A 13,470-nucleotide genomic window follows, 5' to 3' on the forward strand; every position below is an offset into this window, starting at 1 on the left:
AAGGCAAATTATAAAATACCTGAACTCAGCAACTTTCACCTCAACATTAAGAATGATGAGGCTGCAAGAGGCAAAGGTACACAATTTCTTGTCAATAGCATAATGATTTAAAAGCCTTTTCCCCAGGGCATGGCATCTTTCCCTGGCTGAAAGGGCAAGCTTTGGGTATTGCAACATTAAGCAGCTGATGAATGACCTTGTTGTCATGCTTGGTTTAGGGATTGATCATGTCCAATTAATTCCCAGAAGAAATCAATTGTTCTTACTTAGCTCCTTCACATTAATAAGGAAATATTAATGACTTCACTACCTGTAAGTATTGGAAACAGCGGCTGCATTTACATTTTAGCCTGCTGGTATTTCATTATCTCCTCCTATGAGAGGAAAACAAAACCACACAATTCTTCCCAATCATTCAGCATTAAAATTAAGTACTTCTCTACACATTTAGCTGACAATTGGATCATATAACAGTAAGTCTTGTGTTGTAATTGAGGATGTAATTTTTATCACACACAATAGACAGCACATAATCTTTTTCTTCTATTGCTACATTGATGTTGAGAAAGACTATGTACAGAAACTCAAGACCACAACTACGATTTCCTGCTCAGTCATAAAGCCTAACATGCCACAAGTGGAACACGGATACAAACGTGCAGGTAAAAGCAGTTCATATCATTTCATTTCTGGAAATGATCCCTAGGAAAACATTCCAACTGAATCTTTGTGGTGGGATTTAAAACTCATGGTGACTGCCAAAAACTTAAATAATGCTTTATCAGATGCTGGGATTAGCCTCTGTGAGCTACACACTATGAACAGCCCATGTCTGAGCATTCATCCTGGACTTTCTTCCCAGAGGGAGAAATATAATAGGAAGGTGCATTTTAAGATGAAAATCAGAATTTGATTGCTATATTCTCTGCTCAGTGCACACCACTATCATTTCTGGTAAAATGTCCTAGTTAGGGGTTACAGTAAATTGATCACATAATACTACAGGAATTTATCATGTAATAGAAAAGGAATTTAAGAGCTGAATATCTAATATTATTAATAAAACAGGTCTGTGGATAGAGACAGTTAGGGTATACGGCTTATATTATTACCTGATCCTACATTAAATTAAAGAGCTGGTAAAATCAGAATTGCAGGGACAAAATAGACTCTCAACAAGAGTTTTCAAAAAACTTCTGAGTGGGTAGCACAACAGTGGGTATTTACTCCCTGCATCTCTTCTGCCTCAAGAAAGAGCCCATGAGCTTGGATTCCCCCCAGGATCAGAAGTCCAGGGCCATCTGTGCTGGCAGAGAGACTCTGCTGCCACCCCCTGTGGTAGCAGAGATGATGCAAAACACTAACTAAAATTTAGCCAACCACTCTAATTAAAGTTCTAGGGACAAAGATCTCTACTTGGGAAAGAACTTACCCAATGAAAAATTAGTAGGATATAACTAAATAGGGAAAGTAATATCAGTGATTTCTAGGTGTTGGCACACAAAGAATTAAAGTGATGTTGGTACACTAATGACTTGAATGTTGAAGCAGTAGCTATGTTAACCAGCCTATTGAGGCCACATCTGAAAAGCCGTAAAAGAGAATGCACCTTAACTATGTGTTTATCTCTGGTAATGAATGTAGTTCATTGCTACAGATACCTTTTTTTCTGAAATGTTTAAAAAAGTATATAGGTAAGGGAGAACAAACACATTTGTTGTGAGGTTGTCATCTTAATCTGAAATTCAGTACAGGCACATAACTGACTAATAGCTGCATTTGGTCAAAATGATGTTTCATCCCTCATGAGACAGATAAAATACTGAGAGCAAAAAGCTTCTGAGAGGGATTTCTATTAATTATTAACTGATTAAAAGCTACTTTTCCTGACCACACTAGTGATTCAAGTCTATTTGGGGAAAGATAGGATATTTGTTCTTTTGTTCTCACCTCTGTCAGAGCAGCCCCTATTTAAATAAGCACCATTTCCTACCCTGCACGCACAATTACATTTCTCATTCACAACCCTAATATTCCTGCCTGTTAAACTATTGATCGCAGTGGTCATCAGGGAACACAGAGGCTGAGTGCTTTAGCAGAGGAGCCAACATCTAATCAAGTATCTTGGATATTTTTTTTTTTTTTTTTTTTTAATCACAACATGCACAAACCAAGTGCTGTCCCCAGCTGCAGCAAAGGCTCAGTTTTGGTGAATGGGAAATCTACCCTTTCTCCAGGGCCTCCACAAGGCAGCAGTTTTCTGCCTTTTCTCCTCACCATCTCCACTTCCATCTGATTTATTTTTCTCTAACTCTACCCGTCAAACTACACAAGCTTCTCAAGCAGACGATTCTCATGCCATGTTCTATGCGGTATTCTGCATGGCAGCGGTGTGGAGGCCTTCACAGGTACTCTATAACAGGTCATTCATCCAAACTGGTCACAAGAATTAGAATTTAGCTTTAAATCTTCCATTTTTCAGAAACAGCAGAAAATAAAATCATAGAATCATAGAATGGTTTGTGCTGGAAAGGACCTTAAGATCATCCAGTTCCCACATGGGCAGGGACACCTCACACCAGACCATGTCACCCAAAGCTCTGTCCAACCTGCTCTTGAACACTGCCAGAAAGAGCATTTACCACTTCTTGGGGCAACCTGTTCCAGTGCCTCATTCGGAAGTAAAGAACTTCTTTCTTATACCTAATCTGAACTTCCTCCATTTAAGTTTAAACCCATCACCCCTTGTCCTATTGCTACAGTCCCTGATGAAAAGTCCCTCTCCAGCATCCTTGTAGGCCAAGCAATTTCAATTAGCTTTCTAGTTAAACAGCACCTGGAAATACTACTGCCATGTGATCAAAATATTACTCTTTTTTTATCATCTAAAAAGAGTCACTCAAAAATAAAATAAATAAAAATCACTCATTGTCACTGAAAACCAAGAACATTAGATCCTTATTCACTTAGCTAGCAGGTGGGGGAAAGAAACCTGGCATGCAAAACAAGAATTCATTTTAATGCATTAATGGACTTAACATTTTGACTGGACATTGATTTTCACATGTGTTTTCAATCACAATGGGGATCATATATTCATCTGAACAGTACCAATCTTCTTATTTTTCTTAAATGATCAATTTTTTTCTTCACCATTTATTCTTATTCAAGTATCTGGACACATACTGAAAATTACTATTAGAACACACAATTAGCTTTCTTCTACATTTAGCTTAATAAGGTTATTACAAAGTAAGAGAACTTCACAGAAGAAATAGGAAAAAAGCAACTTAGTACCCTGACATCTCCTAGCATATCACTTGCAGAGAGTTACAGTACTGTTTGCAGAAAAGGTAATTTTTTTCCTTTATTACTTAAAAAAAAAAAAAGGCAAAATATATCCATCTTAGCAAGTAAAATCCTCCTGATTCACTTCACAATCCTGATGAATCTTCTGACACAGAGTTAAAACAGTTAGCCATTATTTTAATAGAGAAAATAGAGATCTGCTTCTCTTTATTAGTACCCAGGGAAGAAGGTGATAGGGGAAGAGGATGTAGTCTGTCACTTCTAACATGCTCCTTCAAATGATAGTTGAGATGGTTATAGGTCAAGTTTTCAAATTTGGGCTGCAAACCTCAGCATGCAAATACAAGCTGAAGAGGGAGGAAGCTACAGATACCACACTTTTTCCTTTTCTGTTAACACTTTTATTAAAAACTGACTTCCAATCAATTTTGATTGTCATTTACACAGTTACCTGGCAAACTCAACCAGCATGGTGAAATAACAGGCATATGGACTGCTGCAGTTATTTCAATAAATGCCATATGGATTTTGGAATTTGGTAATCATGGATCTGGCATCTCTTTTATAATGTATTTGGGATAGATTGGAATGTTTTTATGAAATTCCTATAAGCAGGTGCTTCTGCCTCACTGAGGCCAAACTACCTTTTACTCTTCAGTTTCCTGTAAGGAAGATGGAATTGGAAATCAAGCATGTTTGGTCTACGCCGGCCCATCTCTTGCCTGATTATTTCTTTAATTTCTTAATAAAGTCACACTGAAGAGCCTATTCCTTCCTAACTACTCCAGTAAAAGGTTCTGTTGTTACAGTAGCTAGTAAAAGATGTTTAATAATATTGGAAAGAAGACATCTGTGTTCATGAACTGGGTTTTGTAAAAGAAAGCTCAAGTTTATTAAAAGCAAGACGTGAAACAGTGGCAGTACAACCTCCCTGCAAGCATCAGATTTATCCCAAAAATAATTACAAGCTGCTAAGAGACTTAAATCACAGTCAACATGCTGAGTACATTAGGAAAACTATCTAGGCTGACAAGCAAAACCAAGGTTTAGCTCTCGTAATTTGTCACAGACACTCAAGTACCTGGGAAAAGTAAGTTTTTACAGAGTTGTGATGAATTATCCCTTACTAGGAGAAAGAATGCCAACAGCTTCTACCCAGTTTTCCCCACTAGATCTCCACAAAGAAGAAGGAGCACTGATAAGGTTAGTTCTGTTACTGTAACATTTGTAATGTTACTGCAACATTTGAAATTCAATCTTAACACATACCCAGGGAGAAGGGAATGATTTTGACTAGTGCCTTTGGGTATATCATTCACCAAGAACCTCTGATAGCAAAAAGTATTCTGAGACAGAAAATCTTATGCCTGTTAAAAGCATTAAGAGCAAGCTCAAATGCAGAGTTTCCATACCAAATGCCAAAACTACATAATGCAGGGAACTGTGGCTAGACAACCCAAATTCAAACTTCATGCTTTATGGGCATGCAAACTTCTGGGCTGTTTTCAACACCTATGGACAGCATTCATATTTCTTTTGATACCACAAAAATACTGACTAAATCCTGAGGCCTACTGCCACAGTGCTGTCTTTCAAGGCTGACCACCACAAGCTGCAGAAGAGGGGACAACCTTGTTTAAGAAAGAGCAAGACAACTGACACAGCTGCAGCTTTCAGAATTAGTACATCTGCAGAGCTCTGTAACTTCATCACCTCACTGACATGATGTAGCAAGGAATTCAAAGCAAACAGCCATATTTTTGACGGGAGATTAGCAGTATGTTCTTCTATCTAGTGTTACCCTTGAGTATCTCTTCTGTTTTAGAAGAGGGGAAAGAATAAGAACTTATTTATGACTTTAATTATTTCCATATATGTTAGAATTGGCCTTTTCTTCTCCCAGATAAACAATGTTCATCCCCTTATACTAATTGTTTCCACTTGAAAAATCACAAAATCGTTCCCACTCTAGTTTTGCAGAAATACCTGCCATAGCTGTATATACTATTTTATGTTGCAATACAGACTATTATTCTAATGAGCTTCAATCCAGTTTATACTTTTCAATGTCATTTGCTTTTTTAAGTTTCTAAGCAGAAGCAAAGCACCTTTTAACCCCTCTTAAAGGAACTTCAGGAAGAGAAGAAAGATGTCTCAACTGATCTTGAAACTAAAGGAATATGTGCCACAGGAAATCTGACAGGTACTCCACACAAGTACTCCACATAAAAGATTAAGACCTCTTTTTGCAATACTCACATACATTTCCCCCATCTTCCTCACCTATTCTCTTATCACACTTTTCAATTTTGTTCATACAGAGCTAAAGACACCTGAACACGTTACCTCTGCATTACAATACTCCTTTAAAATTAAGATAACACAGAAACTACCCTGATCAAGTTCTGTTCACAGAAACTGATTAAACATAAAAGAATGAAGAAAATAATCTAATAAAGTTTGCTGTCCACTTTTCTGTAACACCAAAAAAAAAAATCCAAACAAAAACACAGTAACAGGCTATGGAAAAGGGAAGAAAACCACACTGAACACCCTACATTTTACAGCAGCCTTCCTAAGAAATACTTGCATATTATCATATAATATAGCAACGACTAAAGCCTTCTAAGTTTTCAATAAGCTTTCCAGTTGACTTCTCAGCTGTACTTATACCAAGGGGCTAAGTCAAATGCCAGAGCTATAGAAGCATGAAAGTGGCCACCACAGCAGACAGCCCAATGAAGACAACCACAACTAAATTAACCCTTAATTAGGGGGTTTCACATTTCAAACTCCACCTTCCCTTTGAGATTTTAGTCAGCCTTCATCTGCTAGAGACAACTACCATGACCATATCTCAACTATTTTCTAAACAGGAAACTCTTCAATATATGAAAAAGAAAGCATTTTCATTTTATTAGGTGAGCAGCAAGTACTGAAAAGGAAGACATTTCCTGTGGTGACCAGAATTAACACACAATTACAAGAAAGTACCAAGCTTCCCTGAGAGAGTTCACATGCAGTCAGGAATGCGAGATCAGCAGTCACAACAATGCCTGGCTTTCAACCCATTGAGACGTACAGTTTTCTTGTGTTTCACATTAAACAGAGTTAAGCAGACTTCCTGAATCTTAGAAGTGTTCATATTGCTTTTGCGTTCAGGCATTAGCATTCTGCATCTTTCCTCAGACATTCCTCCACTTCCATAAGTACGTCAGTCCACACGCTTAGGCCACGGACTTGAAAGTCCCCATCTTGTGCTTTCAGGAGTTTCAGAGCAGCCCGCGTCTGCCCCTTGAGTACTGCAGATCCCTGACAAAGGCAGGTGAAGCGCTCCCTCAGCTGTTCCCAGGACAAGACAGCTTTGTCAGGACAACTTATAACCCACCGTCCCTGCAAGGGGTCATAGAGCAAATGGCTTCCGCAGTCGGTTAAGAGGTCCAAATAAGGTCTGCTTAACTGGGAATAGTGACTAGCTAGGGAAGCCAGAAGGGATCCTGGGAGGAAAAGGCAGAAGGCAGAGAACCTCTCCTGGTTCCCCAGTAGCCAGGAAAGCAAGGGTCCGGCAACGCACTTGTCTCCTATAGCACTCGCCCAGTTTCCTTCTAGGCTGTTGCCAGCCAGATCCCCGTCTCCAGTCCGGTCAGCGCCGTTCCCCTGCCCCAGCAGCGCCGCCGCCACCACCTCGAAGGCCCGTGGCACGGGGAGCTGCTCCAGCACAGCAGACAGCCAAAGCGGCGGCCCCGCGGACTCCCCAGCAGGCTCGGCCTCCTGCCCCTCCTCCCGCAGCCGGTCTAGCAGCAGCTGCGCCTCCGCTTGCAGCTGCGGCTCTATATCCGCCGGGGGCCGCGGCGGGCCGCTGGGCAGTGCCAGCAACCGGGAGGCGGCTTTCCGGCGGGCGAGGAGTGCCAGGCTGTGGGGCTTGGGGCCGGCCTCCTCGCCGGGAAGCTGCAGCAAGCTATGGAGCAGGCAGCGGCAGGCGGTGGGCGGCAGAGCGCGGTTCTCCAGCAGCGCCAGGCCCAGCAACTGTGGGCAGCGGCCGAGGTGCGGGAAGCCGAGCGAAGGGCTCGGCTGAGCCCGCCGCAGCCGCCGCCCGAGGACCTCCCGGAGCCGAGGCCGGGTGCGGAAGCGGTCGTGGACATGCTGGAAATACCGGGCCCATTCTAGAGCTCGGTCCAGGGTCAGGGAGTCCCAGTCCCGCACCAGCGGGGAGCGGGCGCCGGCCAGGAGTGCGGGCAGCTGCTCTACCTGCTCCAATACGGCCTCCATGGCGAGCAAGCAGAACAGCCCTCGCGCCAACCGTTTGAGCAGAGGTCCTGCCTCCCCCCGGAACTGGGGCCAACCGGAGCCGGGGAGGGAGGAGATTTGTAACTCTATTGGCTCAGTCAGATGTCAATCTGATGCGGTTTGAGTCTCGGTTAAAGGAGACCTTAACCGATCTAAGTCCTCAGCGAAAAACGGGAAAGTTAAACCGAATTAAAGCGTTAAAAACGAGGTAGGACTAAGTCAAACGAAACCGCTAAGAGCCTTAGAATAAACTTCAGAAGAATATCCGTAAATGCCCTTTAAAAAGCCCACAACTCTTCAGGTGCAAACATCTCCTGCCCTACATTTTGGGGACATTTTCTTATTTCTGTGGTATGTCCTGTGCCTGGAAGGCAGCCATGACAGGGCATCTTGTGGCACTGGGCTGCCCCCCAGTACTGCCCCCAGCTCAGCACCCTGCCATGGCACAATCCCGCTGTGCCCACACAGCTGGGCTCACCCTCCTGACCTACCAACGAATGGCTTCGTAGTTCATTAACAGTTCCTCAGGATCTCCCCCTGTACCTGTGCTAGTCCTCTGGTTGATGTAGATCTAATGGCTAACACTCACCACAGCCTTCTGGGCGCTGACACATACAGGGTTTGCCACACAGACGTCATGGCAGACATGCACCATAACTGCTCTTCTCCACAGACAGGAAAGGTCACCCCTTCTCCCTTTCCTGCCTCTGCCAGCTGAAGGACAGTTTTACACTGTGAGCTATGGATATTGTGTGTAGCTCACAGGATGTGGCCTACCTGTTAGAGTGACCATTCCCGGCTGCTTCTCTCATGTCCATTACGTCCAGGGCTTCTGCTCAGCTGGGAGACAGGTGCTTTGTGTCCTTCCTCATCCCCATGACAACTCTGCTATGCACAGCACTCCTCGCAGTAGGCAACAGGCAGCGGGGCTTCTAGAACCTTACACAGGTGCCTTCTGTGCTCCTGATGGGATGAGGCAGCAGCAGGGGGCCAGCAGAGCCTCTGGGAGTTGCTGCCTGCCCCTCTGGAACTCCACAAGCCCCGGGTTTTAAACTTAGATGCTCCACAGGTACGGAGGGAGTAGAGAAACCCAGTGAGCCCCTGGAGTATTGCTGGGCCTGGAGCTGGGCTGCAGCAGTGCCCAAGGGAGGAGACAGTCACCTGAACTGGGCTGTACTGGGCTAGGTGTGTCCACGTCACCCTATCACAGTAGTGTTCTGTGCCCTTCTGGTCTATGGAGCTTGTAATAACCTCTCCATGGCTGCAAATTTCCTCTTGAAAAAATCTCTTTCAAGATTTCAGTTAAATATTTCTGGAGTGATAAACATGAAATTGGCTACAGGTGGCTAGAAATTTATTGTATTGTTAACATATTACCTATTACCTGCCTTGTCCCCATATATTCTAAAGCATATTATAAACTAATACATACTGAAGAGAAGATAGAACATGCAAACTTTTCAGTTACATGCAGCTGCATGCAACACTTCGGGACATGTTACTTGCACAGGTAAGTGACAGAAACCTGAGGTGGTTGGAACATAGAATCACAGACTGGTTGGAGTGGGAAAGGACTTTAAAGCTCATGCAGTTCCAACCTCCTGCCACAGGCAGGGACACCTTCCAGTAGCCCAGGTTGCTCAAAGTGTGATTATATATTACGTACTTTGGCCTCTCAGTTACGTTTAATCCAGCATCTCTTGAGTTCAGTGGCATAAAATAAAAAAAACCAGTTCAGTTCTATTTTAGCGAGGAATATTTCTGGAGTGTATGCTTCATATCATAAAGAGGAGAAATTTCCCTGCACAGCAGAAAACTTTTCACAAGAAGTCTTCCACATTAGTGTTCTTTTCTGTATTGGATAAAGTATATGGGTTTATATCCTGTGAATGTCTCTGTATGTTTCACTCATTTGCAGCATCAGGAAACTCACAAAACCAAGTTGCAAAAATCTAACCAGACTAGAAGAAACACTGGGTAGTATGGTATATGGAATACTCTTGCATGTGAAGGGAGATGGTTTGTGTGTTCTAATGGATCTCTGCAGACTTGCCTGAAAAACTGAATTTCTGTTCTATGAAAAACTCTGAATATTTCAGCATTCAGTTTTGTCTCAAATTAGGGTGAAAAGTCTAAATATCAACACTTTTTCTCACAGAGGTAGAGTTTGATATCTCTGAATAAAATGGTTCATGCAAAAAGACTTATGTATTTCTAAATATTGAAATTGCATTTGGAGTCTCCAGTCACGATGGAGAGACATAAAATGAAGATAGAGCCTAACCTGGAGAATCAGCAGAGTTCTGCACTAGAAGACAAATTTGCATTAGAAGCATTAGAAGACTAACTCAAGAAACTAAAGTAATAAGGATAATACTGAGACAGTTCTGTTTCATATAATGAATTTTTACAAAACAGTAACACTTAAAAACAGTAATTTTTTTCATGCTCAACATTGAGGGAATTTCTTTTCCACAGTGAGTTTTGTATTGTTAGTTGGGAGCCTAGCCACTCTCAAAAGGCATTTCAGAACCTTCCACTGCAAGACTGAAATCTATTTATCTGTTGACTGATCTGCTGAGAGTGGTGCCATGTAATAATCAAATTAAATTGAAGAAATGTGGCTTGGTGGTAATTTTTTTGTTTGAGTTTGGTTTGGTTTGGTTTTGTGGGGTTTTGGGTTTTTTTGTTGGTTTGGTTTGGGGTTTTTTTGTTTTTGTTTTCCCTGACAGGTGACTTATTTTCATGGAGCCTGGAGATACTAGTACTCTTTTTTGTGTGAGCAGTCTTAGTTTTAGTTAAGCAGTAGCTTGTGTAGCCGTATGTTTCTTGTTACGAACAGCAAGACTAAGTATCAGATAAGATACTTGTAGTTACTATCTACTTATGTTAAGTCTCTTGGTACCCAATAGTTATGACGAGTTGTGTAGGCATTGTTTAAAAGTGTTTGTACAGAGCTGGTTTTGTATCTGAGGAATATCTATAGGAGAGTGGGGAGATATTTAGGAGGTAAATACTGAGGAAGATTGAGGAGATGAGGTAGGGAGCTAATGCTGGGGAAAGGGGTGGGAAAGGTTGGGTCAGGCTCCAAGGAGACACAGTAAGAGCACAGAGATGGTGGTGATAGAATGGTGAGTAGATTTTCAGGTAGCTTTGTGTTTTCTACTTAAATTCACTGCTTTATAAGGAAAACCTTAAAAGTCCATTTCTAGCTCTTGCTAGGGGTATATGGGGTATATGAGGTATATGAGTCTGCTTCCCTTATTAGAATCATAGAATAGTTAGGGTTGGAAAGGATCTTAAGATCATCTAGTTCCAACCCCCCTGCCATGGGCAGGGACACCTCCCACTAAACCATGCCACCCAAGGCCTCATCCAACCTGGCCTTGAACACCGCCAAGGATGGAGCATTCACAACCTCCCTGGGCAACCCATTCCAGTGCCTCACCAGCCTCTCAGTAAAGAATTTCTTCCTTAGATCCAATCTAAACTTCCCCTGTTTAAGTTTTAACCCATTACCCCTTGTCCTGTCACTACAGTCCCTAATAAATAGTCCCTCCGCAGCATCCTCATAGGCCCCCTTCAGATACTGGAAGGCTGCTCTGAGGTCTCCACGCAGCCTTCTCTTCTCCAGGCTGAACAGCCCCAACTTTCTCAGCCTGTCTTCATACGGGAGGTGCTCCAGTCCCCTGATCATCCTCGTGGCCCTCCTCTGGACTTGTTCGAACAGTTCCATGTCCTTTTTATGTTGAGGACACCAGAACTGCACACAATACTCCAAGTGAGGTCTCACAAGAGCAGAGTAGAGGGGCAGGATCACCTCCTTCGACCTGTTGGTCACGCTCCTTTTGATGCAGCCCAGGATACAGTTGGCTTTCTGGGCTGCGAGCGCACACTGCCAGCTCATGTTCATTTTTTCATCAACCAACACCCCAGGTCCTTCTCCTCAGGGCTGCTCTGAATCTCTTCTCTGCCCAATCTGTAGCTGTGCCTGGGATTGCTCCGACCCAGGTGTAGGACCTTGCACTTGGCATGGTTAAACTTCATAAGGTTGGCATCAGCTCACCTCACAAGCGTGTTGAGGTCCCTCTGGATGGCATCCCTTCCCTCTGGCGTATCTTTTACTATTTCCCTGCTGTTCTAGGTGTTTGGATGTGTATTTCATTCCATGTAAACTATGTAGTTTATTTTTTTTCATAACAAGAAGTGGAACCTATGAAGATATCATAAAATAAAGTTATATAAACTGTATGTATGAGTGCATGAGACTTCATGCTATGGAGGATGGGGAAATACTTTAAAGTAGCATTTTTCAGATATTTTGAAGACCAATTACTTGATTACACAGTCTGAAGAGTCATCTCTTTGTTTTGTCTGAATTAAAAGCAAAGAAGAAAACAGAAGAGAAAACAGGGAATATTTTGTATGATAGGCTAGAGCATAGATTTATAATTGCAACTGGATTGTTTAAGCTCTGTTCTAGGTGCTTCTTGCAAGTAGCTGTGAGAGTGTGAATGGGAGTACAGCGTTTTTCTGTTGTCGGTTTTGGTTCTGTTTGCTTTGTTGCAGAAGGTGTTTATTTATTCCCAATGAAGTCTGATTTTTATTTCAATCTCTAAAATAAGCATTAAAATAAGAAAAGAGAATGTGAGAGTATTCATTTGTTGTTGTGTTAAGCTGTAGTAAATGTTTCTTCATTTGAGCTTTTGATTGATAAGATACATGGCAAAGAAAGTTGTTGAGCAAGTATGGAAAGTGTCTGTTAGACACGGTCTCTGGGAAGTCATTTCCACTGCTCCCTGAAAACAAACTTACTTTTCAGTGAAGCACTACAGAGCGGTTTTGCAAGCCCTGCATTTAGTATGAATTACTGCACTGTTCTATCTAAGCTGAGAAGTCAAGTAAAAGATTCATACGAAGTTTTATGGAACCTAGTGAGTTTCTTCACTCTAGTTATGGAGCCAGTAAAATTCACCCTGGCAGGGAACATAAGTTCTGAAGCAAAACTGGTCAAAGTAGCCAGAAGTCTGGATTCCATTGTATTTTCCTTCCTCTCAGAAGCTGTATGGGCTGTAACATGGTTATAATATTTCACCTTAATAGACATTTAAGATGTTGTTTACTCAGTATCTAGTATTACAAAACTCCAGAATGGTGTTTTCTTAGGTAGGAGGTGTTATGTCAAATTACAAAAATGAATACATTGAGAGATATGTATGATCATCTGCTAGGTTTCTGGCACTAATGCTCACTTTTCAACTGTAAGGTTTGTTTAGCTGCCTCAAATTGTATGCTAGGCATAAAGTTGCCACACTTATTGTACTGTATATTACATATGTTGAAGACTCTGCACTTGTGGACCATTCTTGTAGAATTTCTTCCTGCTTCTGTACCAGACTTCGTGGGAGATGGGTAATTAGTCAAGCCAGTACCTGTCAGACTGTATTACCCCTTCCATAACTTATGGTGAGGCTGTTAAATTTTTTTGTCAATGTAGTCTCTCATAGTTTAAAAACTAGCAAGGCTGTAGTGGGCTTTTGGAATGAGAACAGATCAAATTGCATAATAAAGGTATCGAACGTACCAGTTTGTACATCAGTGTGGGTCACAGACTGTACAAGAGGTGTATTTGTGGGAGGAGTTCATAGAATTACAGAATCATAGAATAGTTAGGGTTGGAAAGGACCTTAAGATCATCTAGTTCCAACCCCCCTGCCATGGGCAGGGACACCTCCCACTAAACCATGCCACCCAAGGCCTCATCCAACCTGGCCTTGAACACCTCCAGGGATGGAGCATTCACAACTTTCCTGGGCAACCCATTCCAGTGCCTCACCACCTTAACAGTAAAGAACTTCCTCCTTATATCCAATC

The 13,470-nt window shown here is 42.2% G+C and overlaps 1 protein-coding gene across 1 annotated transcript; it reads right to left on the reverse strand.

Annotated features, from left to right (window-relative positions):
• Positions 1-6,474: 6,474 nt before the first annotated feature.
• On the reverse strand, positions 6,475-7,578 carry FANCF (FA complementation group F; the record flags this gene model as incomplete). The annotated part of the gene is made up of 1 exon (XM_080618186.1): positions 6,475-7,578. The coding sequence occupies one exon, from the start codon at positions 7,576-7,578 to the stop codon at positions 6,475-6,477; it is 1,104 nt and encodes a 367-aa protein (XP_080474312.1).
• Positions 7,579-13,470: the final 5,892 nt, after the last annotated feature.

The sequence above is a fragment of the Psittacula echo genome (assembly GCF_963264785.1).
Source record: "Psittacula echo genome assembly, chromosome: 5".
NCBI lineage: Eukaryota > Metazoa > Chordata > Aves > Psittaciformes > Psittacidae > Psittacula > Psittacula echo.